The 27500-nt window shown below is 43.0% G+C and overlaps 1 protein-coding gene across 1 annotated transcript in view; it reads right to left on the bottom strand.

The window, feature by feature from the left end:
- Positions 1-8222: 8222 nt before the first annotated feature.
- anxa4 (annexin A4) overlaps positions 8223-27500 on the bottom strand; it is a 29794-nt gene continuing 10516 nt past the window's right edge. Inside the window, exons 5-13 of the mRNA XM_063210785.1 lie at positions 23286-23399; positions 22150-22240; positions 20205-20284; positions 17617-17673; positions 14652-14745; positions 11913-12008; positions 10845-10903; positions 9815-9937; positions 8223-8968 (exon numbers count right to left, since the gene is read on the bottom strand). Of these exons, the coding sequence (XP_063066855.1) occupies positions 8909-8968; positions 9815-9937; positions 10845-10903; positions 11913-12008; positions 14652-14745; positions 17617-17673; positions 20205-20284; positions 22150-22240; positions 23286-23399 (774 nt within the window). The 3' untranslated portion in view covers positions 8223-8908. The remainder of the gene's footprint in view (positions 8969-9814; positions 9938-10844; positions 10904-11912; positions 12009-14651; positions 14746-17616; positions 17674-20204; positions 20285-22149; positions 22241-23285; positions 23400-27500) is intronic.

The raw sequence follows: 27500 nt of genomic DNA, 5'->3' as shown, positions 1-27500 counted from the left end.
CACATTTGAGCAAAATATTTTGGTCAGCCATTTGAATTCAACCAACATGGACACAACAAGGAAGTTCAGACATAATGAGAGAAAACGGCAAAGGGAAATTCCTGGTAGCAGTTTTACATTTTCAAAAGAGCATGACCACGTCTGTAGATTATTAGAATGTAATGTGTTATTTGTACACGAGCACTAGAGCGCAGCGACACCGTAACCCCTACATCCATGGCCGTAACTACCATTGAGGACACAGAGGTCATGTCCTCTGTATTTTTTTCCCCAGTAATGTATCTAAACTGTATCTATTGATGAAAACCGATAAATGATCAACAATGGTAATTTCAGTCTATATACTGTACGCCACCCCTATTTATCCGTGATTAATAAAAACAAACATAAGAGTTTCACTGAAGTGTGTGAAGCATTCTAAATGTACAGTATGCAGTACAGCATGCAGTATTTGACCTCTGTATTTGAAAATGTCTGGTTACAGCCCTGCCTACAGTACATCCACACATTTCCGGCTCACCCAGGCTATGTAAACAAGCCAGCATGCAAAGCACATTATGACAGATCCATCTTTTGGTTTTGGTTGATATTTTATAAAAAAAACAGCAGTCTTGTGGGAGTCAAATGGGAGTTCTGTAGTAGTGATCTGTAGATGAGCTTGCTCTAAGAGAGAGGTCAGCCTCTGCTTGTATGGCAACTGTGGCCTATAACGAAGCCAATTGGAGCCAATTTTGGTCCCTTAGGGGAAATTCTTTCTCTGCACTTTATCCCATTTGGACTAGTGAATCACATTGAAGTACACACACTAGTCCGTAGCAGTGGGCTGCCTGCTGAGCGGCGCCCGGGTTAGGTGCTTTGCTCAAGGGCACTTCAGCCATGGTCCGGTCGGGCATTGAAGCAGGAACCCATGGGTTGCCAACCCAGTGCTCTAACCCAGTGTTTCCCAACCAGGGGTACGTGTACCACTAGGGGTACGCGAGCACACTGCAGGGGGTACTTGAATTTTTTTTATTATTATAACAAATGTATGGAGCGGTCACATCAGGACAGAGAAAGCGATATAGAACATTAATTAGGGGGTACCCATGGCACAACTAAGAGGCTTAGGGGGTACGCAAGACAAAAAAGGTTGGGAAACACTGCTCTAACCACTGAGCCACGGCTGCCTAGTGGTTAGAGAGTTGGTCTTTCAATCTGGAGGTTGCAGGTTTGAATCCCCCCTGACCTCTCCCTATATATCTGCATGGCTGAAGTGTCCTTGAGCAAGGCACCTAACCCCACATTGCTCCAGGGACTGTAACCAATACCCTGACAAATAATAACTGTGAGCCGCTTTGAATAAAATGTAAGCGTCAGCGAAGTGAAATGTAATGTAATGTATGGCTGCACTATATCACTGCTGATCTCAATACTGTCTGTACATTTTCCAGAGTTGATTGTGATCGGCTATTCAGGGGTCCATATCTCGAAAGCGTCAACGACAAGAATCGAGAAACGGACCCCAGTTCAATGAGTTTATTTGATGTGGGCATAGCAGAAAGACATCGGACAGACCAAATGCATCTGTTACAGTGCTTCAGTGCACGTGCTAATTTGCACCACCGGTCTACTGGAGGTATGTACAAACAGAAAAGGTTGACTGAGCGCTCTTGTTCTCCAACTTAGTTAACTCCAAAGTATGGGTGCTCTTGAAGTAAGAAGACTAAACGTTTACGCCCTGATGAAGACCCAGTGTGGGTTGAAACCGGTTGGCGGTTTTATTTTTGTAACAATGCCCATGGATTAATAAAGGTTTTTTTTATTAAGGACAATCCTTGTCGGCCTGTGGAGTTGCCTGAAGTAGGCCCTAGTGCCAACACGGTCTACCGGAGGTGTTTGATTGTTACGGGCATGGCAGACATTTGGCCCGCCATGAGGTCAGAACAAATGACAACGAAAATGTGAGAGATTTTTGATCACTAAAACGTAGTGGTGTCAACAATGATCGATTCGGCGATGCAATCCAATGCGGGGCATGGAGGATTCTGAATCGATCCGACAAGTTCCAGAATCGATCCGGCATTTTTTTTTAAAGTTTCAATTACTTCCATGGATATTTCGGGAGCAAATGAATGTTAAATTAAATAAAAGCACTTCAAAACACTGCAAAACTGATACAGACTGATACAGAAAACAGCCAATAAATTGTTGCTCAGTATCTGACTACTTGTATTGCCTCATCATGACTGATTTAACATTTGCTTTGCTTTCAGTAGAAATGCAATGCATTGCATTGCATTGTAGAATTGAATCGGATCGGATCGCATAGAATCGAATCGAATCGAATCCCGAATCGTGATCGAATCGGATCGTGAGGGCAGTGCGGATCCACACCACTACTAAAACGTCACTATTGTATCTCTCCAAAGCATTCACAGAGAGTTAGATCTTATGCAAACAGACATTGACAATCAGACATTGACAAGAAGGGAAAACGGAAAAGTGTTTCTGTTCTCTCTCCAGACTTCCAACTTGTTTTTCATTGGGTTGGGGCATTGGTTTGGCCCGCATCCTCACTTGCTGTACATAATTTGGCCCTTGAAGAAAAATAATTGGAGTCCCCTGACGTAGAGAGTTGTTAGTAGAGACTAGGCTACTGATTGGAGTCATCACACCTAACGGAGTCCAATTAACCTCAACCAAATTAGATAATTAAAATATATTCCTAATATGGGGGACGCTGTGGCGCAGCGCGCTAAGCCCCCCACATTTGGACTTGTTTGCCCACCCAAAGGGGCCCCAGTTCGAGTCCGGCCGGGGTAATTTCCCGATCCTCCGGTCTCTCTGTCCCACTCGCTTCCTGTCAAATAAAGGCATAAAAGCCCCTAAAAAATGTATAAATATAAAATATATATATATATATATTCCTAATACAATATTGACAGATTCTCTAGTGTCGCCAGGTGGACCGGTGCTGTTTATTAGTCTGTGAGTACCGTATGTGTGTGGAATGTTGTCGTTGTTGTTCTGTGCTCTAGGGGTATTGGTTTTGTCTAATGAAACATGTGTGCATGCATGTTGTGTACCTTGTAACCAACATTTTCAATGAAAAATGTTGCATAAACTGGCTCGGCCATATTGTGTGCGTGTGTGTGTGTCTCTCTCTCTGTGTGTGTGTGTGTGTGTGTGTGTGTGTGTGTGTGTGTGTGTGTGTGTGTGTGTGTGTGTGTGTGTGTGTGTGTGTGTGTGTGTGTGTCGCACGTCATGATCAGCTGTCTCTGTGAAATTGCGACTGTTCCCACACTTGAACGAGTGTGAGAATGTGTGTGTGAGGGGGTGGCTCTGCTCTGCTTGTCCATGAGACCAGCGAGAGTTTCACTTCTCTGTGCCAGGCCCTTGATGTGGTTGCTGCATTTTATCCTGAGCAGAAAGACAGAGCTTGCAAACCAACCCATGCAACTTTGCATTCTCGGCACAAAGACAATATACAAAGAGATACACTCACAAACACACAAACACACATAAACATCAACACATGCACACGCCACGCATGCATACTGTACAGTACACACACACACACACACATGGGTTTGCACATGCACAAAACAAATTGCCAATTTAGCCTGTCCAATAACACCCCCTCCCACACACACACACACACACACACACACACACACACACACACACACACACACACACACACACACACACACACACACACACACACACACACACACACACACACACACAGATACAGACACACCCACAGACACAGACAAAGACACAGACACACACACGCACACACACACGCACACACATCCAATAGTGAACAGGCATAGCTGAAGCCTATAAGAACATCCGTTTGCAAGCATGTCAGGTCCAAGGTGAAGTTCACTGCGCTCTCATGTGCTGCAAATAACAACGGAAAAGGTTAGCAGCCAAATTATCACAGCTCAACATTTCAGAACCACAAACTTCCCATACAACACAGGAACTTAATCAATGTGGTAAGCCACACTTTCTTTTTTTGCCCCTCCTCATTGCATTTGCACTGATCTCATAGATAGTTGCAACTACCCCTTCAAAAACACTGACACTTGTATCACTTGAATGTGTTAGCCTGTACTTTGAATGTGTTAGCATGAATCGCTTTGACATCAAATGCACCCCGTCAAGCTTCAATTTCAGGTTCATGAATATCTCCTTTTGTCAGAGTTCACTGAACAGCCTACTACCACTCCATTACGTTGCTCAGAGGCGTGCACAGACATTTTGATTTGGGGGGGCAGGTGTTAATGGAGGTTACGTGGCGCTATTCCGACATGTCGCTATTCCGACGTTAATGTCTATTGTCGGAATACCGACACGTTTTCCACCGTCCGCCGCTATTCCTACATGCCGCTATTCCGACATCCCTAACCCTAACCCTAACCCTAACCCCTAAAAAGTGTCGGAATAGCGGCATGTCGGAATAGCGATATGTCGGAATAGCGATTGCCCCCCGTTAAGGGAATTAGCATGTTGTATTGGGCTCGGTCGTGATGACGCAGTAAGATTTTTGCAAGGCAGTGGGCATGCGCACTTTGCCAGTTTGATGCATTTTGGTTAGAATGCATCAAACTGGCAAAATGCGCATGCCCACTGCCTAGCAAAAATCGTACTGCTTCGTCACGAACGAGCCTATTGTCGTGGTCACCTGGTAGAAGTTGGTGATTTACCCTGCCATTTTGCAAATTGTCAAGCATTTGAACGACTGTCAAGCACTTGAGTTAATTTTCTTCAAGTTTCAAGTTTAGTGTCACAATACATAGGTCACAAGGATGTAGTGAATCTTGATGATGATGTTGGCAAGGAGATACTGGTCTCATTTCTCCTCTCTCTCTCGCTTGCTAAAAATGGTCATCCACTACTCAGTGTTGTGCTACAAACAAAATTGTTCTGCCTTTTTTTGACAATAAGGTAATATTGAGACTGTACATATTCTGTAAGACACTCTATGAAAGGAAACAGCCTTCTACAATAAATGTAGAGTAGAGAATGGTTTTAGACTGTAACACCAAACAATAAAGGTAGTAGCCAATAGAATATATTAGAATAATCATATTATGTGGTATGCATATTACATTCATCTTATAGGAGAGCACTAGTCCAGCATGGAAGCAACACTAGCATCAAGTAGAAGTCAAAGGTGTTAAATTAAAGCTCCGCAAGCTAGCTGGAGAACACGTCACTTGTTTACCCAGGAAAGGGATCTAGACCTTCATATCCAGCTCTCTCATATGTGGTAGAATATCTCACACACACACACACATGCACACACACGCACACACGCACACACACTCACAACCTTCAGCGGTATCACCTATTTCAGGGCTATTCAAATGGCGGCCCTTGGGCCAGATGCGGCCCTTGGACAGCAAGGTTCTGGCCCCCCACAAGCCCCTTCAAATACGGAATTGTTTTTTGGAATTTAGAGATAAAAGTATGGACTCCGTTATCATGCTGAAATGGGACACGGGACATTAAAATGCAGGAAATTACATCTAAGAAATGCAAAATTTTCTGGGGGAGGACGCACAGACCCTCCACTTCACTGAAGTCTCCCATATTTTTTTCATTGACTGTCGGCAACCATAATACATACGTATAGTTCGGCTCCTTTACTGGGAGGAATTTGAAAAAATGGCCCTCGTTGAAATATAATTGAATACCCCTATACCTTCCTAGAAACAAACGACACCTTTTAGCACACTGCCCTCATGCAGGCTGCATCAAAGGCTCTGTAATTAGGCTAATAAAGAAAGCAATTTGCACAATTGTGCTTTGATCATGTTTATGTCCATGTTTATGAACATAAGTGGTGAGTGACAGCCTGAATGGTCTCTCCCATAACAAGTCTTTTTTGTGTTTAAAGTTCGGTTTGACCTCTTACACCAGGCTAAAAACCAATTTAATATTGGGTCGTGATCACTTGCAAGGTGTTCGGGTTGATTGGACCCGTTTTCAGTTTTTTGCTTGCTGCACATAACTAGCCTACACATCATGGCCCAGGGGTGTTCCCGCCGCTTCCCGGGTCTGGTGGACCAGTCGCATTTGGGGGGCTTATACATCAATATTTTTTATACTATATATAGGCCTATATATATATAAACTTTATTACAGGCTCAGGGCCCACATTGGACACATTACACTACACACATCAACAATACAATAAAAATACACATACAATAAAAGGAAGCTATAGTGAAAGCATTCGTGCCAGTGTTCCCAGATAGTAGACATAGGCCTATATCTTACAGAGCTACGACTTGAATCAACCAATTGAGCGATAAGCTCATTTTTTGCACAATCAAGTCTGCTCATGAACTTAAAGGTAAGATTTCTTAAAAGTGCCATAAAAGTAGTTAGACCAAATTTTCAGAATAACCCACTCGCTCTGTTTGATCAGAAGTTAAATAGACAGGAGTGATATCGTTGGGTCCTCCAGTATGTAGGCTACGCGTGAAGTAGTGGCTCAATCCGAGATCTTGGATTGAGTTTACTCACGTTCTTCACTGTCTCCTTATCTTTCTCTCTCTGAATCTCACCCTCAAAAATACACAGAAATACACAAAAAGGATGAAGGGAAAATGAGCTATGTTTTCTCTATTTCATGATTTTTTTCCACAAGCCCGGGTCTAATGGACACCTTTGTAACAAAAACAGAAACACTTTACAAGTGTTAACTTGTTATTGTAAAAGTACCATTCATCTGCCCTTTAATGCATTAATTCATTCAAATATTCATTCCATGATAAAAAGCATTCCTTTTATCTAGGGATGCACGATGTATCGGCCAGATGTAACGGTATCGGACGATATTTGACATTTCTCAACACATCGGACATTGGTCCAATGGGTAAAACTGGGCCGATGTTAACGCCGATGTTTTTTTATATGTTACGGTTCTAAAAGATTGGACTTGACGGTGAATTTCATTGTTTGTCTTCTAGTTTGTCTGTATTTTGTATCTAATTTTATCACAGGGAGTTAAAAAGTATTTTTGGAAATGAGAGGACATTAAAAAATTCAGTTTGTTTGCATCATTGTCAGTCTGTATTAAATGTTATCTCTTTCACAAAAAAAACCCCATCGGTGTCAGATAATATCGGTTATCGGCCAAAACTGCAATATCAATATCGGATATCAGTATCGGCTGAAATTTTTCACATCGTGCATCCCTACTTTTATCCATCCATCCATCTATCCTTATAGTCACATGGCAAGAGGTTTGATTAACACAGTCCACCTGCCACAATGCATTACGTTTTGAAGATTACTTGATGACTGTGTGCACACTCGAAGCAGAGACCCCTTCAATCCAATCAGTGATCCTCTCCTGCTGTCTGTTCAATACTTTCACACGAACTGAACTCCACTCAGTCCATCACAACACATTTCGCTGAGCTAGTTCACCTCAACCGAGGTCAATGATGTGAGATGCTTTGAAGACTGCGCCATCTTGTGGGCATAATATGTAATCACTCTCTCTGAGCCTGGATTTGTCCTGTAGGTAATCTAACACTAGTTTTGAAGGTGCACTGTGTAATATTTGTGGTCGTTTATTTCCAGAATTCATGCTGCCCATTTACAAATTTTACCTTTTTTACGAAAACTTACCACCATCATCAAATTCTAAGTATTCAATATGACTGGGAAAGCAGCACTTTTCATAGGCTACATGAAAAGGGAGATCTTCTCCATTTCCGCCATTTTCGATTTCCACAAATACATTTTTAGCTGCAAAACGTACTGGACTTTGGTCATACTACTAAATATTAGTTTAGTACTTTGTAAAGATTCATAAATATTTACTGGCCACCATCCCACAAAGTCCGACAAAGTCCAATGGTGCATAAGAGAGGCTCTGAAGCCTGTGAGTCATGTATCAGACACAGGCCTGGCTTACTTTAAAGGGACACTGTGAGATTATTAGTTGTTTATTTCCAGAATTCATGCTGCCCATTCACTAATGTTACCTTTTTCATGAATACTTACCACCACCATCAAAAGGTAAATTATCTAAGACCTAGAGTCCTGGAGCTCTTAAGAAAATCAGGCCTCTAGGCTCTTCTGTTAGACTAGCTTTGTAGTGTAGGCCCCTGAACATTCTAAATAATGTCTCTGTATAATTCAGTGTATTCAGAAGTTCAAAAAGACTAAAAAGAGAGAGAAGCAAGAAATCTGACCACAGACAGCGTGTGTGGAGTTGAAAAATACATTTACTGAAAAAAAACAGGAGCGGGCGAAACACAAGCAACGACCATTCTTTTTCTTTTGTTTTTTTTTCTGTTACACAAAACTTGATGACAACTTTGAAGCAATTTGGTACAAAATAGAAAAAAATGTTAACATTATTGCATTTATTGTTTTAAAAAATGACAATAATAAGGCTCCCAAATAAGCTGGTGGAGGAACTGTAGAAATAAGCGGACACTGGGCCACACAACGGGGCGGAGCACCAGAGGTCATAATGAGGTCACGGCGGGGCGGAGTCATCCATGTGCTGACCTGGCGTGCGTTTCTTGACAGCATTGTTGCTAACTATATAGCAGTAGGTTAGCAACTTACGTAGTTTATTGGTTACAATGCACTTTAAACTAAGTGGTATAACGCGCTAAGCTCAACCGAAGTACAAAGCAATTGGGTGCTCATTCTTTTTTTTTTTTGCCCGACACAGAAGAAAGTTAAGAAGGAAAGACGTCTGACGGGCAATAGAAGTACACAAATTGGAGTGCTGTCCTGTTCTCTTTATTTTACAATGCACTTTCCCATTGGCAACCTGCTAAGCTAAGATACTAGTATACGGTTAGCAACAACGCTTTCGAGAAGGGGGGTTGGGGGGGGTCCTCCTTCATGGGCTTCGCTTCGCTGACCTTCATGTGACCTTTTAGTTATCGCCTCCACATAGCTCCAGCAGGATTTTGCGGTAGTCTCCCGACGTGTCACCCTGTCAATGACAACAGTCAGCTTCAGTCAAAGTAGACACGTTGTGTTTGTGTCCTAAATCTTTCTGTTCTGACACCTCTGTCAACTGTTCAGGCATGGACAAACTGGATTAGGAACCTAAAAAGTCATGACCTGTTTTGCTTGTGCCTGCAATACTCATGAACGGCGTGACGTTTTCCATGTCCGTTACGCCCATTTGTGGGGGAAAACAGCCCATGCAAGTCAATTGGTGATTTTGGGGTTTAATAAACGAAAGATACGGATCTGTAGACTAGCGTTGTTCACGCGCAACATGCCGAAACCGTGTTGTATTGCCGGCTGTTAAAATAATATACATAGCCAAACAGCCGTGGCTGAAGCATAGACTGTGTTCTTTTAGGCAAGCCGATGTAGCATACAAGTTGATGAGACATTCGGTTTTTCACCCATAAAGGGGCGTAACGCACATTTACGAACAAAGTACCCGGATGGCCGTTCATGAGTATGTCAACACAGGTGATTTCACCTAAGGTAGACGCGTGTGTTTGTGTCCTAAATCTTTCTGCGATTCTCTGATGTTGAATAAATACCGATACTGATAAAATGGTCTACTTGCTACTGTAGATGGTGTAGTGTTGTGGTGTTACTTTGTTGTTATTGTGACTTTGTTTTGTCACATATTTCTTTATTTTAAATGTTTGAAAATCATGTTCAGCATGTGTATCAAACGTCCAATAAAATAATTCTTAACCATATCACGCAGACCTAAAACAAGACCAGATTTGTTTTAATGTTCCTTTCAGCGCTGAACCCTCAGGCATGCTGTGAATCGATCGGCTGCTTTGTGGTGTCTGTGTGGTCGACGTACCTTGATGAAGGAGTGGAGGGTCTTGCCGTACATTTTGTGGAACTCGGCTTTGATGTCCAGCATGTCGATCTCTGCGCGCGCCACCATCAGCCGGATCAGAATGCTGTCTGTGGTTCCCAGACCCTGAGCAGCAGATAAGGATAAGGCTTGGCTTTAGAAGTCACACCACAGACACAGACAGACAGACAGACAGACACAGACAGACAGACAGACAGCCTGAGCAACAGATAAGGCTTGGCTTTAGAAGTCACACCACAGACACAGACAGACAGACAGACAGACAGATAGGCACGCACGCACGGCACGCACGCACGACATACACATACAGACACACAGACAGAAAGCCTGAGCAGCAGATAAGGCTTGGCTTTAGAAGTCACACCACAGACACAGACAGACAGACAGACAGACAGACAGACAGACAGACAGACAGACAGACAGGCACGCACGCATGTACGACATACCCAGACCCTGAGAAACAGATAAGGCTTGGCTTTAGAAGTCACACCACAGACACAGACAGACAGACAGCCTGGGCAGCAGATAAGGCTTGGCTTTAGAAGTCACACCACAGACAGACAGACAGACAGAGAGACAGACAGACAGACAGAGAGACAGACAGAGAGACAGACAGAGAGACATGCACGCACGCACGCACGTACGCACGCACGTACGCACGTATGACATACCCAGACCCTGAGCAACAGATAAGGCTTGGCTTTAGAAGTCACACCACAGACAGACAGACAGACAGACAGACAGACAGACAGAGAGACAGACAGAGAGACACACAGGCACGCACGCCATACACATACAGAATCCTCCCCCAGACATCAGAAAAGAAAGACCCCGAGCAACAGATAAGGCTTGGCTTTAGAAGTCACACCACAGACACAGACAGACAGACAGACAGACAGACAGACAGACAGACAGACAGACAGACAGACAGACAGACAGACAGCCACGCACGCACGCACGACATACACATGCAGATCCCCCCCCCCAGACATCAGAAAAGAAAGAGAGTTACCTTCATGGATTTGTACAAGCGCTCTGCAAAGAAGGCGTGCTTGTTTCTTATGCATTTCACTGGGGAGAACAGTGGGGGAAAAAAAGTCACACAAATGCCAGAAAAACCCCACAACATTACACAGAGTTGCATACAGCATGGAGAAGAATTTGAAGGTTAATCAGAAAATAATACAGGCTATTCAGAGATTTCAATTAATTAGAAATTATATCATTCAGAATATAACATTTATTTATAATATAATTAATTGTCAGAGTGACTAAAGGGTGATCGTCATCTCATGGTCCTCTTCAGAATTAAAGAGGTTAACAAGCAAAAAAAAGTAAATGTTTGCATGTGTACATGTCAACTGGATTTTCAGAGTAGATTGAATCGAATTGAATTAAACTAACATCTTTCTTGATAACTTTGACATAGGTCGCAAGTCGAACAATTATTAGCAGGCATTTTCATGAACAGTAGAATAACCATTACATTTTGAGAAGATGACTAATTGATTAATTACCACATTCACTATCCTGAAGTTCCATTCAGACTTGTAGAGCATGCCTGAAAATGATGATGGTACCTCACACTAATTACACTAAATGATGATACTTCAAACTAAATGTCTTATAATTAGGCCTTGCCGTTTGCGTCATTGTGTGAACTGCTAATTAGCAAACGTGCATAATTGTGAGCTTCTTGACAATGTCATTAGTACCGTAGCTGTTGCCAGGCACTGTGTTTCTCATGGTGTGCTGTTTGATTGTAATTGTAACTCATGATTTCCTGTGAAGTAGCCCAGCCTTCAGCTTACATGTAGAAGTCTCAATCTTGGACTCAGACTAAAATGTACATGTACTGTCTCTGTCTAATTGTCTATGTCCACATCTTAAGTCTATGTCTACATGGGAAAGTAAGAAACGTAATTTCAATTCTTTGTATGACCATCGCATGTAATGAAATTGACAATAAAGCCTACTTGACTTGAAGCACAGTGTTTGTTTTCAGTTTTTTTAAGTGGTCAGTAGAGAGAGAGAGAGAAACAGAGAAACAGAGAGAAAAGGGAGAAAGAGAGAGACTAACCTATGGCCAGGAAGACGTCCTCCAGGCAGCCAGACATTTCTCTCTTGATGCTCTCTTCAATATCCTTCCCAGACACCTTCTGATACTCCTCGAACACTGATAGAATACCATACAAAATACACAGAATATTAATACATTAATCTTATACAATAATATAGTAACATATAATACAAAATGACACATACACAATCAAGCGACAGACTATAGACGAACAGAAAGACGAAGAAGAGAAGGCTTAGTCTTCACGTAGGATGATGTTACCGTAGTGTCCCTCAAACACCACAAGGGGGCAATGTTTGTTTGTTTACATTTATGGCCAAATATGCAGCTGTGGCTATTTCATGGCCAGTACAAGTAATAAAATTCACTTCACATTAAAAATCATCAATGATATAAACAAATTAATGAATACATTAAAGTATGAGGGGCCACCTAGGCAATATATTAGAATAGGTCTCACATCATTATTAAAGCTTATACACTATTTTACCTAGCACATGCACTTTGCACAAGCATTTTAATTGCATGTGTGAGAAAAAAAATATTGTATGTGGGCCTATATTATTATTGTATGCATAAACTTTCAGTGGTGTGATTGCCTAGGTGGCCCCTCATACTTAAGTACAACTTAGGCTTAAGTACTACTTGAGGATGGGCTCTCAACGTCATTTCATTAATATTGCCGTGTTTCCCATTGCTATTGAATGTGTTACGCGTTGGTCCTGTTTTAAAAAAAACGTTCTGTTTTTTTTGTCAAGCCGTTTTTGCAAGCTAGCAACAAAGAAGGTGGATCTAACAAGAAGCGTCATTTTGTTTCTTTTCCGGTATCCACTTTATGTCGGGTGAATGCCCCTTTAGGAGACCTTCAGTTAGGAGACCTTCGGAGTCCTGAGGTTGAGAATCAATGAAGTCCCCTTAGCGCTGTAGATGGCGGTAGCACACGTCTTGCGCAAACACCTCAAAAAGAGGAAGTAGGGGACAACGCCCCCTTAGGAGACCCAACTTGAGCACACGCTTTTGCATTGAGTGGGCGTGTTTTGCAATATCTTGCTCTGATTCAATATTTTTGCTAGTACCTCCCTTGCTCTCCTGTTGCTTGTAGCCTTGTGATGCAAGACAACACTTCATGTATAAATCAAAGTTTTATCCTATATCTTGCAAAATCATAATTCAAAGCAGGTCATTATTTCATTTGCAATCAGGATGTTGAATGGGGAAAAGCTCCCCAAAAGTTGCTCTGCATGGATCTGATAAAAGGGAAACGGTTTACTTCACAGAGGCAGTGTGAAACAGAGGCAAGAGGACTCTACTAAGAGAAAAGGTCGGAAAAGGACAGTACTGTATAGGGCTGACACAACTCGGGAGCAGACATCTGAGTGACTACTGTTAGTATCCTTTAAACACCACAAGGGGGCAATGTTAAGCTATACAGAACAAAGGCTCTGGTGCAGACACCTGGAAGATTATTGGAAAGACCAGTCTACTACAGTTTTTTGCCTCCGCCAAGGAGGTAAGTCTTGTTGGTTTGTCTGTCTGTCTGTCTGTTTGTTTGTCAGCAGCATAACTCAAGAACTAACCAACGGATTTGGACGAAACTTTGTGGAATTGTTAGTAATGACCCAAGGAACAAGTGATTAAATTGTGATCCAGATCACGAACCAGAACCAGGACTTTTTAAAAGATCCTTCACCATTGCTGGCCTATATATCTAGACGCCCCTAGTGACCAGAAATTGAATTGCGGGGACTCCACAAAAAAGAGGGCAGAAAGACTTAGGTGTAATATAGTCAAATGTTCTATCAAGCAGCTTCCTTGGTGGAGGTGTGCGCTCTCTGAGTGCTTCTAGTTTACAAGGTGAAAAACTATAAATGTCTATAGTGTAGTGTGATTTCCGGGGACAGACTCCCTGAGACAGATTCCTGAGAATGCTCATGTAGTATAATAGACAAACATTATTGATGAAAGTCCACTTGTCAGTTTATATGTTGAACTACATTTGTATCCTTTTTATTACTTCTTTCTTCAATGTATGTGTAGGCATTGAATTCATGTTTAGTTGAGTTTAGTTTATTGTTTTTTTCCATCAGGGACCATGTGCAAAGTACATTAGTTACATAGTAAAAAGATGACCTGCACCAGATTATAGCTAAAAAGCTATATCCATCTGCACTCCCTGGGCAGGTAAGAAAACACATCATGTCTGTGTGGATGCAATTCTGTGCAATACGTTTGATCTGTCCTGCAATGTCTGTTACGTGAAGCCTCAGGTTGCTAGTAGTAGACACCTTAATTTCCTTCGGGATCAATGAAGTTACTCTATTCTACTGTTCAGTAGGCTACATGTATTGTATGTGTATGCTTATATGTGTCTTGCGTGCTTCACACAAATATGTGTCTTTGTGCAGGTGTCTGTATGTCCCTATTCATCTACATCTGTCTTAGGGGTGTAATCGTGTGTGTGTGTGTGTGTGTGTGTGTGTGTGTGTGTGTGTGTGTGTGTGTGTGTGTGTGTGTGTGTGTGTGTGTGTGTGACAGGGAGACTGTCTGTGGGGTGTAATCGTGTGTGTGTGTGTGTGTGTGTGTGTGTGTGTGTGTGTGTGTGTGTGTGTGTGTGTGTGTGTGTGTGTGTGTGTGTGTGTGTGTGTGTGTGTGTGTGACAGGGAGACTGTGTGTGTGTGTGTGTGTGTGTGTGTGTGTGACAGGGAGACTGTCTGTCTGTGTGTGTGTCTGTGTGTATACCTCTGAGGAGATGTTTCCTGTTCCTCACACACAGAACTGTCAGGAACTTCACCTCGTCTGTCCCCCAACGCGCTTCTCCGGCCTCAAAGATCTCCTGGTGAGGGAGAGAGAGAGAGAGAAAGAGAGAGAGAGAGAGAGAGAGAGAGAGAGAGAGGAGAGAGAGACAGACAGACAAAGAGACCAAAAGAAAGAAACACAGACAGAAAGACAGACAGACAGTAAGAGAGCAAAATGTCAAGGTAGGCCTTTCCTTTGAAAATGTACTTTTTGTAAATTTTTTGCACCAGATCCTTCAACATTATTTTACGCTGGCATGGGCATAACTGTTTCATTCAGTCGTACCATGAAGTCAAAACCCTTTCTGATTTGAATTTAAAATTTAGAGACCGAGCGAGTGAGCGAGCGTGTAGGCTCGAGTGTACAACAAAGAGAGACATAGAGAGCGAGAAAGAGGGGTGAGAGAGAGAGAGAGAGAGAGAGAGAGAGAGAGAGAGAGAGAGAGAGAGAGAGAGAGAGAGAGAGAGAGAGACAGAGGCAGAGACAGATACAGAGACAGACAGGCAAACAAAGCGACAGAGAGAAAGCAATGGAGCAAAATGTCAAGGTAGGCCTTTCCATTGAAAATGTACATTTTTTGCACCGCACCCATCAACATTACTTCATGCTGGCTTGGGCATAACTGTTTCATTGTCAATAAGTCAAAAACCTTTTCAGATTTGAATTTTAACTTTAGAGACTGAGTGAGCGCAGATTCGAGTGTGCAACAAAGAGAGACATAGAGAGAGATAGATAGATAGATAGATAGATAGATAGATAGATAGATAGATAGATAGATAGATAGATAGATAGATAGATAGATAGATAGAGAGAGAAGAGAGAGAAGAGAGAGAGAGAGAAGATAGAGGAAGTCAGTCAGGTCAGGAAATAGAGAGAGAGAGAGGAAGAGAGAGAGAGAGAGAGACAGAGAGAGAGACAGAGAGAGAGACAGAGAGAGAAAGCAAGGGCGAGAGCGAGAGCAGGAGGAGAGCACATGTCTGAAAAAGCCAACCAATCTGCTGACATGTACACTAATTACGTGCGCACATAATTGGCAGTGTGATGAGTCAGGGCATACACAAGGGACCTGGCTGCAGACAAGCAGCACTAGCTGAGTTGGATGCAGAGATCTGAGATGGACAGACACAGGGAGCTGGCTGCAGACGCACAGCGGAATAAGAACCGTTATAATGTTAAATATAATAAATAAAATATAAATGGTAAATATTAATTATCACCAATAGGTGGCGCCCGATGACTATTAAAATATATAGACCCCTTTAGAGTTTGTAAGCAGGTATGACATAATTTGGCTGCGTGCGCACCGCTGCCTCAAAATCGTCCATGCTCCGTTCACTTGTACAGAGACTCGACCGGTGTTTTTTCCAAAATAAGATAACGGATGCTCGCGATAACCTCAGATATGCAGTGGGCACCACGGACACGGGTATTCCTGGCGATGTCATCAGTGCAGTCAGTAGTTTAATGTCTTGTAACAACAAACATCTCCTATGCTTCTGGAACAGCCTCTTCCCTCTCAAAACAAGTGGACTTTTTGGAATCTCTAATTTGTATTGCATTACCACCCAGAAAAGTGGAGTCTCTCGTAATATCCTTACAATATCTCTGGTGTGTTTGAGTCAACGATGCGCACGCATTCATGAGGACGTCGACTCTCAACGGGTCTACACGTGTGTATTACTTTTAGTGCGGCCAGTGTAGAATCAGAAGAAGATAAGATGTTCCATTGGCAAGTTGTGTTACAGTTCTCCCAGAGACCGTTATGCATGTTCAATTAGTTACAATTCAGATAAAAGTGAAATCTCTGCATCTGTGTTTCGTGGTTCATTTATTTTACAAGCTTTTACCACAGGAACACCAACAGAGAAGGATACAGTCAGAGAGAGTAGAGAGAGAGAGAGGTTCCATTGGCCCATTGTTTCCGGGATCTATTGTTGCAAGGGGGAGGGGGGGGGATCCCCCTTCAGGCAGACCTAGGCAGACCTAAGGACTGTTCTATTCAATGCTAGGAGTATTTTGATGCCCCTTTAGGCAGACTGGAACCTGGTCATGTTAGGTGCCCATAGGAACCTATTACATTGGCATATCTCTATATACTTAAAGAATCTCTGATACAGTGGTCTGAGACGGACATCTCTGCAGCACAGGGGTTCAGGAGTGAACCAGATGAACCCACTCTCCTCTCACAAACACTGGGTGCATTCCAATATGCAACCTTGCGTCCTCCACTTGTGCTTGTGGCCTCGTAACAGGAAGTAATATGTCGTGATGACATCACTGACAACAGCATTATATTTCAATATCTCGCAAAAGCTCAATTGTAAAGTCATTTTCTCATTTACAAACCGGATGGTGAATGTAGAATAGTCCCCCAAAAATTGTTTTGGCTAGGCTGATAACCTTATTGTTTTCTCCACGGAGGAGGGGCCAGGAGGCGGGGCGAGGCCACAAGCACAAGTGGAGGACGCAAGGTCGCATATTGTAATGCACATATAATGCTGTTTTCAGTGACGTCATCATGGCGTATTACTTCCTGGTACGAGGCCACAAGCACAAGTGGAGGACGCAAGGTCGCATATTAGAACGCAAACACTGCTCAGAGTCTGCATCTACTGATATCACAGGTGTCATTTCTGCGCTCAAAAAGCCACCGCTTCCTTCCAACACAAGGTGACTTCACTGAGTAATGTCTGAGTAAAATCTTGATAAATCTTCATTTCACCCGTTAATTAATTTACAGTATCTTGGGATTTGCTGTTTCAAGGTTGTTTTTTTCAACCCAAGATCAAAGATGCTGTACTAGAGGGCTTTGCATGCTGGAGAATACATTGGCAATGATGGAAGAAGTATTGTTCCATGGGTGGTGGCATTTTAGGGGGATGTGGATGTGAGTCGCACATGTGCTTACCTTAGCGTCCTGAGCTGCGAGTGCTTCATCCACTTTGTCACTCGTGTCACGCCCCGCCTGTCACAAGGACACGCACACGCACACAGACACAGACACAGACACACACACAGTTACAAAAGAGCACATCAAAACCTCTCAAATGTCCTACATGTGTTAACGTGGTAGCAACATGGATGGACATCAAACAAGTACCTGCACAATACTATTGAACATTCCCATATAGGCTACGTGGTGTAGGTAAATTCAACATTATTATTTTCTCCTTTACCCAACATCCATTGATGTCAAAGACCAGTTACTGCCTTGCAGAGGGTGGTAGAGGACACTGCTAAAAGTCTTCTACTGTTTGCATAACAAACAGAAGGAAAGCAAAGTCAATAGAGGACCTTTGCGTCAGATGGGTGTTTTTGACTCCATGTGTATTTGTGTGTGTGTGTGTGTGTGTGTGTGTGTGTGTGTGTGTGTGTGTGTGTGTGTGTGTGTGTGTGTGTGTGTGTGTGTGTGTGTGTGTGTGTGTGTGTGTGTGTGTGTGTGTGTGTATGTACACACTTCCTGGCCACTAACCCGTTTTACCACACAGAGACCCTCACAGCAGTTAAGTAACTTTAAACTGTGTGAGTGTGTGTGTAACTGCATGAGTGAGTTAAGCCCCGTGTACATCGAAGGCGAACTAAGCCACCTGCGCAAAGGAAGTCATTGTTTCTCTAAGGAGGGAAGGCGAATAAATCTACCAGAGCGAATTCGCCAGGAGAGAAGCTTCTTGAGCGACCGGGGCGAATTTTGACGATTAAACTCAAGCTAATCTTAAGCGAGTTCACTATGACGCGGTTCGGCGGAAACCAATTGGAACGTTCATATCGAGGAATGTCCCAAGCTGTCAAGACAGAGCCGTTATGTGATTAGCTGAACCAAACATGTCAGTGCAGCGTCCAAAGGGAATAAAACGAATTCATGGCGAAACTTCTTCAACCACCTCAGCTACCTGGGTCGCATAGGTAGCGCCTGATGTACACGGGCCATTAGTGTGACTGATGGTGTGAATGTGTTGCTGCAGCCTCCAGTACATGTCTGTGTGTTACACCATGTGTGTGCAAACATATGGGAGAAACTGCATACATATAGTTTCTCAATGTCCTCATTATTAGACTCGAATTACACAGATAGGGATTCATTTGAAAAAATGTGCTTTGAGTCTTACTCATACTCCAAGTGTCATTACAAACATTACTGCTGAATTGGTGGTGGTGATGGTAGTGATGGTCTTTTTAACTTTTTAACTTATTGACTTACTTATTTATTACTGTTCTAGCCCCCTCTCCTCCTTTTTATGAAGCTGCTAATGCACTTTTTACAAATGCACTTTTACTTTTACTAATGTACTTGTTGTTTTTAACAGAGATATTTCTATTTCCTTTAACATATCTATTTTTATCTATCTTATATATACTTTTTAACCTCCTGGTCCTGTGTTGTATGTATGCTGTCTACTGCAGGCTACTGTTTTTGCACAATCTGTATGTTACTGCTGCAAGAAATGAATTTCCCCATGGCGGGATAATAAAGGGCATACTATACTATACTATACTATACTATACTATACTATACTATACTATACTATACTATACTATAAAGTGTCTGCTGATGTTGCATACTGCAGGCTTTGTAACGATATTTGGAGTATGTGAAGATCGAGCTATCAAGTAAACAAATCCATAAAGTTACTCTATTCTACTGCCCCAATTGGGGATCAGGGATCTAGGACTGCATGTTGAAATTGGCCGTCAAGTAGACCAGTGGTTCCCAACCTTTTTCTTAGGGGACCCATGTTTTTACTATTTTAAGCTTTGGTGACCCAACCACGCGAGCGCCCGCACGAGACGGAGTCACAAGATGCCCTCCGTTTCCTGCGATAACTTATTTTAGTTATTTTATTCCTCAATTCGTCTTTGGTCAAATATAGAATAAATGTTTAATGTAGCACTTACAATTTGTTGCGTCTATGCATTTATTAGTTAAATGCTTTGTCTTTTATTCAACATGGGCTATATATATTTAAAACGAAACCCCTTAAAATCAAGAGGGCTCCGCGACCCCCGTTGGATCTTTGGCGACCCATAAGGGGGGTCCCGACCCATAGGTTGGGAACCACTGAAGTAGACAGTAGTAGAGTAGAGTAGTGCAGTAGTAGTCAAGTGTATTTTAGCCTGGTCCTGACCATCCCATAATACTACCATTTCCATTTCGTATTCATGGTCAGGACTTTGTTTGATCTGACGCAATTGCAGGAAGCAGGAAGATTTTCAGAAAAATCAGAATTGAACTTATAAGTTGTTGAACAAACATGTCTGACGTCTATCTATGGCGATGTAGGACCGTTTAACAGACATGTCTGACAGACCATCCTACCGTAGGATAAAATTACAATGTAGGACCGTTTGTCAGAACAGCGGCGAAAATCCTACCAGTCAACATCGCTCCACAGAGGACAGGTACCAGACATAGTGCGGACCAAGTGTCTTGGCGGAAGTACGTAGGATGGCGCGCAAGGCTAAGTGTATGTATGTGCGTGTGGATGAAGCAGTGATTACCGTGGTAAGAGAGACCAGCACCCTCTTGAACATGCCGGAGGTGTCACCAGCGATATCGTCCTCCAAGGTGTTATCATACTCTATATCAGGCACCGCGCACGCACGCACACACACACATACACGCGCGCGCACACACACACACACACACACACACACACACACACACACACACACACACACACACACACACACACACACACACACACACACACACACACACACACACACACAAAATATGATAAGTTAGCACATCATTTATTTTGATATAATAAACAAATTTTACTAGTATGTGCACACGCACACACACAGACACGCACACACACGCGCACACACACACACACACACACACACACACACACACACACACACACACACACACACACACACACACACACACACGCACTCGCACACGCGCGCGCACGCACGCACACACACACACTACGAGTGGGCACATCATTTCTTTGATCTTATAAGCATCCTTTTCTCACTAAGCAAAACAGACATGCACACACATGCAGCGCTAGAAGTTAGCATATCATGTCCTTGCATCTCATGAACATAGTTTTCTTAAAAACACGCAGACGCAGACACACACGCAGACACACACACAGACACACACACAGACACACACACACACACACACACACACACACACAGCCATCCTAACAGGAAAAGTAAGTAACCAATAATACTAGTAAATGAAGGATGAATCACCGCACACTGGTATCTTTGCTGGTAGTTTATTTGGTGAACCAATAATACTGTGGCATGCAATCACGCCAAAAAGCCATTCAGTTTCCGAAAAACTGACAGATTGATGGACACAGTGTTTCACAATCATACACAAGCAACTAAACATTATTTACACAGTCTATACCAGGGGTATCAAACTCATTTTGGTTCAGGGGGGCCACCTACAGCCAATTTGATCAGACGTGTCCGTGTGCGAGATCAGTAAAGCTATCGCGAAATGTTGCAAATTTCTGCTTCATATAAGGGGTGAGTTTCTCAAAAGAGAAGTTGTTAGCCTGTTAGCAACTTCAGTAGTTGCCAATGGGAAAATGCATTGAAAACAGCAAAGTAGCTACTGTAGATAGCAACTTTGGTTTCGAGAAATTCACCCCAGAATTGTATTGCTAGTCAATCATATTGAGGTGCACCCCTCTACTTGTCGGTCCCATTTTCTCTGTGAACCGTCCAATGTTGTGAATGTGCCGTTTTGTTTATTTCTCAATCTTTAATTTAATTTATTTTAATTTAATTTCATTTGGAGTTTATTTAGCAGGGACAATGCAGTGCACATTGTTACACGCATGACAAGGCAAGGCCATGACACAGCTAGCAGATGTGAGTGAGTACATAAAAGGTTTATAGCTAGCTAGCTAATTTGCAAGCTTAGTGTCCATGTTCACTTTTTGGTGATTCAATTGAGTATCTTGATGATTTTAAAAATCATTCAAAGAAGTCATGCCCGGAACAGGCTGGAAATGTACTCCTTACATTTTTGAATTTTCTTTTTATCTGCAAGTCTAGGAGTGCGTTACAATATGCGGCCTTGCTTCCTCCACTTGTGCTTGTTTCCTCGTACCAGGAAGTAATATGTCATGATGACATCACTGACAACAGCATTATATTTCAATAGCTTGCAAAAGCTCAATCGTAAACTCTTTTTCTCATTTGCAATTGGGATGGTGAATGAAAAACAGTCCCTCAAAAGTTGTTGTGTCTAGGCTGACAGCTGGGAAACTTTATCGTTTTCCCCACGGAGGAGGGGCCAGGAGGCGGGGCGAGGAAACAAGCACAAGCGGAGGAGGCAAGGCCGCATATTGTAACGCAATCTAGGACAACCATCTTGGTGGCCACACCCGGCTCAAAGGCTGTATGTTTGACACCCCTGGGCCCTGGTCTATACTCGAAGTCACACAACACAAAAAAGGTCACATACTCTTTTTGTAGTATTCGTTGATTGCCCGGACTTCATCACTGGTCCTGGAGGCGAGGATATCGATGAGACAGGCCTCCTCAGTTCCAGCACCCTGTTTGTCAAAAAAGAGACAAAAAATTCTCCAGCTCGTATGCTGTATGCGAACTGTATGGCTGAGAGTATGCATGTCACATACTGTACAGCACTTTGCAGGTGCAGAGAAAAAAGTTCCACTGATGATAAAATCAGAGATTACAGTATAATTTAAGTCTGGAGAGTGCATGTGGAGCTACACAAACCCCTAACTGTGCTAAAATGAACTGTGAAGGTTTATTCAGCATATATCTTTTACATAAAAAAGCCATGAGCCTATTGTTCCCAAAAATGTCCATCCCACACTTGTACAGAACAGTATGTATATTGTCAGTTTTTGGGATACATTTCCAGGATAGTGTATTACATAACAGCTCTACACACCAAGAACAGCTGATAAAGGGTGTGGTGTGGTCTGCAGATCCATCTCCAGGGATGCCATTTCCTATTTCTTAACATCGATCCAGAAACCAAAGAAGTGCTTGTGACAAGGATGACAAAATCTTCCAGCTGCCTCCAGAAGCACTCTATCCCTATCCCTTCCACACAATATTGGCCATCAATGAGCAACCAACTACACCTTGAACACTGCAAATTGCAGTCAGATCCATGGTCATGTGGCCGTCTGATAGTGGCAACGAAACAATGTCGCCCTCCTGATCATGAAAGCTGCCCACCTCTGGTTTATATAAAACTAAAGATTGAAGAGACAACAGTGTGCACAGCCTAGTATATTCAGCTACAGTGGGAGCAGCAAATGACCTTTCTGGCATTAATTGATGTTTATGGCACTGTGAATGACCTTGGTGGCAACTCACTGACTGTGATGGCGTTGTGAATGACCTTGGTGGCATTGACTGACTGTGATGGCATTGTGAACGACTTTGGTGGCAACTCACTGACCTTGATGGCGTTGTGAACGACCTTGGTGGCACTGACTGACCTTTATGGCGTTGTGAACGACCTTGGTGGCAACTGACTGACCTTGATGGCTTTGTGAACGACCTTGGTGGCATTGACTGACTGTGATGGCGTTGTGAACGACCTTGGTGGCACTGACTGACCTTGATAGCGTTGTGAAGCTCGTAGGCGTCGTATTCCGTGGCTGTCATCATGAGGCCCACCACCACCTTCTCAAAGTTCCCCGTCAGCTCCGACCTGATGTCATCCTCCAGGTCCTGGAAGGACACAGACAGATAAAGACATGTACAGTCAAATATACACTACATACCATTCAACACTTAGTCTATATTTAATAGTTTAGAGTGTAATCTGTTCCAAAGTATACTCTCTGTCAAGGTATCAGTAATGTAAAAGGTGCATTACGTAGTCACTACAATATATAAAGAGCTCTTTTCCAAAATTAGATATATCCATTTTATAGAATGTAGGAAAATTGACATTTTTGTATTGGGCATTCCATTGAATTGCATTACAAAATGTATTTTATTGAGGTTCAAAAAGCATGTTCTCAAAACATTTGAACGGCAAGAATTCACACATAGATGGTAGGACTACTTTTATCAGTCAATTCCAATATTAAAATGCAAAAAGTCAAAAATGGTGGATATAGCGTTTTGGAAAAGAGCTCTTCATATATAGGAAGTGACTTGAGAGTTTGTATGTTAGACAGACGAGATCTGAAACATGTAAGTGTGCATGACATATGTGAGTTGTTAATAAAGAAGACAAGTCGAGTTCAGTAAGCTGTGTCGGCCAACAGTTTACTTGACACTCTCTAAGTGTTATTAACCAGGACTTTTTTTTTTTTACTGTGGAGGCATTCACAATCATCATAAGAGTAAGAGTATGCACACCCCACCTCCCTGAGGCCTGGTGCAGGACAAAGACGCATCTGACAGTAGAAAGAGTGGAAGTCCGCACAGCACACTGTAGCTCCGCACTGAAGGTTTGTTTATCCAGGTCATACAGCATTTTTTAGGCATGTGGTTGTGGGTAGGAGGTTTCATCTTCAATAGTGTCTGTACCGGAACAGAGACTAGTTATAATGACACCTCCTCCTACCCACAATCTCATGCCTGATGAAGACCCTGTTGGGTCGAAACGTAGTGTGACCTGGATGAACCTTTGAAGCGGAGCTACAGTGTGCTGCAGACTTCTTCTCTTTCAACTGGCATTCACAAATCACACACAGTGGAAAGCAGCAGATTATCTCCACGGAAAAGTTCTGTTAATGTACTGTATCCATGGAAAACATTATGGGATGGTTGATGGTTGTTTTCTAGGCAGTCCTGGTGGAAAGAACAAGCCACACACTCTCAACCAGAGCTTAACCAGCTCAGACATAGAAGGTATAAAATATTTGGTGTGTGTGTGTGTGTGTGTGTGTGTGTGTGTGTGTGTGTGTGTGTGTGTGTGTGTGTGTGTGTGTGTGTGTGTGTGTGTGTGTGTGTGTGTGTGTGTGTGTGTGTGTGTGTGTGTGTGCGCGCTCAAAGAAAGGTCTTATTTAGTTTCTTGTTGTGTCGCAAATGAAATGCTGTTGTCTATTTCTAAGCTTAATTGTTGTCTATTTCCAGAATTCATGCTGCCCATTCACTAATGTTACCTTTTTCATGAATACTTACCACCACCATCAAATTCTAAGTATTCATTATGACTGGAAAAATTGCACTTTTCATACATGAAAAGGGGGATCTTCTCCACGGTCCGCCATTTTGAATTTCCAGAATTTTTAGCTGCAAAAATGACTTGGGCCATACTAGAAAATATTAGTTCATTACTTAACAAACTTTCATGAAAAGATCAAATTTGGCAATAGGCAACCCAGTTTCAATGAGCAGCATAGTTGCAGTACCTTTTTTTACCTGCATTTCCTGCACAGTGTACCTTTAAACTTTTAGGAATTACAAGTAAATCATTACTGGCATACAGCCATATAGTACATGTAACTCCAGTTGCAGTGAGCGTGGTGATGCAACAGCTTCAGAGTCAGTGTTGCCAGATTGGGCTGTTTCCCGCCCAATTGGGCTGCTTAGGATGGCAGTGTGCGGGTAAAAATGGCATTTAGCAGAAAAACCTGCCCAATTTTTGCCATAGGAATCAATAGAATTGGGCGGGATTTTGTGCTTCTAGGCGGGTTTTGAGCATTTTTTTGGGCTGGAAATCATCAGCCTCATCTGGCAACCCTGTTCAGAGTAACACTTCAGGGTGGGGCTGTGAGGAGTCGAGCCAGACTACTGCCGTATCTTTACAGGCAAATTCCTTAACGTGGACACCACGCTGATAAACAGCTTGTAGGGTGGACCACTAATAAACACTCTGTGGGGTTCAACTTTTCCATCTGTGTGACATACTAGTATGTTAAGAGACAAGAGATGGTGTAAGGTGAACCAGGAGAAGGGAAATGAAAGGGAACGTTTAAGCAGAGATTCTTTAAGTATATAGAGATATGCCAACATAATAGGTTTCTATGGGCACCTAGCGGGACCAGGTTCCGGTCTGCCTAAAGGGGCGTGTCATAATACTCCTAGCATTGAATAGAACAGTCCTTAGGTCTGCCTAGGTCTGCCTAAAGGGGGATTTCCCCCCCTCCCCCTTGCAATAATAGAACCCGGAAACAATGGGTCAATGGAACCTCTCTCTCTCTACTCTCTCTGGTTTAAGTGCCCATGTGACGGTCCTTGACATGTTTGGAATAACTGTAAATGTTTATTCTGCATTGAAGAGCTACTATTTATGACCCAGAGGGATCAATGGGTATGCCTAATGACTGGCAAACATTATCAAACTAAGCTTTGAATACAACAATGCATTCTCTTCAGGCATTTTATTTTGCCGGCTAATCTTAACAGGCAACACACGTTGGTCACTCTGACACGTCAGTGGTTGGGTCATTCAGGAGCATTCCTACCACATCACCATGGTAACATTGTGTAGTGTTTAGGGAAGTCTTTTGGCCTACAACAAGTTGGAAATGATGAAGCAAACTTCCAAATGGCAGTTTCCACCCGAAAAAAGGATAGGAAAGTCAATTCAGAAGTGTTGACAAATCACTGAAAACCTTTTTAGAAACAATAATGTTTCAAGGCTTCTTCCGTAAACGACAGGCTGTTGCTTAACTGCACTGACGTGGGGACAGTGGAAAGTGTGTCAGTGAGCCGGCAGACTGTGTTGTGCTGTGCTGTGCAGTGCAGTAGGCTACAGGGTGGGGCTAGGCATAGGACAGAGTGAGTCTAACTGCTAGAGTACAGGCGCACACACAGGCTGTGTTTAAGACCGCCTCAACCTCAGCCCGGGTGGGGCTAGGCATACAGTAGGACAGAGTGAGTCTACTGCTAGAGTACAGGCGCACACACAGGCTGTCTTTAAGACCGCCTCGACCTCAGCCCAGAGAATCACTGCAGCACCGTGAGCATGAGTCACCATTTCTGACCACCTCTGCCAGACACACATACATGCTATGCTAGTGTAAGCAAGCACACTGCCACTCTCGCAGCACACACACACACACACACACACACACATACTAGACACACACACACATACTAGACACACACACACATTAGACACACACACACATTAGACACACACACACTAGACACACACACACACACACACACACACACACACACACACACACAGACACACACACACACACACACAGACACACACACACACACACACACACACACACACACACACACACACACACACACACACACGCACGCACGCACGCACCCCTTTCATGAAGGGATGGTAAACCCGACCACATTGTAAATGCACGCTTACATGCAAAAGAAGATTTCCCTAAACCAACAGAACGTCCGGAAGGGCTTCGGTGCACAGTAGAGAATCTGACAGCCCTTTGTTGAGAACGTCCACCCACAGCCATTGGCGTGTATGCCCACCCCATTCACTCATGGGCTGTCTGCCTGCCCTCCCAATTCCCAATTCCCCTGCCCCTGCCGAAACCCATAGCTCAGCAAGTATACACAGACAGTCCAGCGACCAATACTCAAAGTGTGTTTTTCTCATTCGTGAAACTGTAGTCAGGACATTCAACCTAGGCCAATGCATGTGTGCTGTTAGCATTCATTCACACAGAAAGAATGACAAGTAATACGACAACACTGTCAGGACATCCTTGAACCATTTGTGTCTCTTCACAAAAAAGCATGGGACTGGAGCCACTTTGGTCGATCAATTCAACTTTTCATGAGTGAGTCATTGGGAGAACTCTTGCTTTTTAATGGGTGACTAAATGGAGAAGTCTGTTATTTTATGGCTGTTACAACCAAATCACTTCCCTGAGATAAACC

The sequence above is a fragment of the Engraulis encrasicolus genome, chromosome 11 (assembly GCF_034702125.1).
Source record: "Engraulis encrasicolus isolate BLACKSEA-1 chromosome 11, IST_EnEncr_1.0, whole genome shotgun sequence".
NCBI lineage: Eukaryota > Metazoa > Chordata > Actinopteri > Clupeiformes > Engraulidae > Engraulis > Engraulis encrasicolus.
This window is presented reverse-complemented; position numbering and strand designations above follow the sequence as displayed.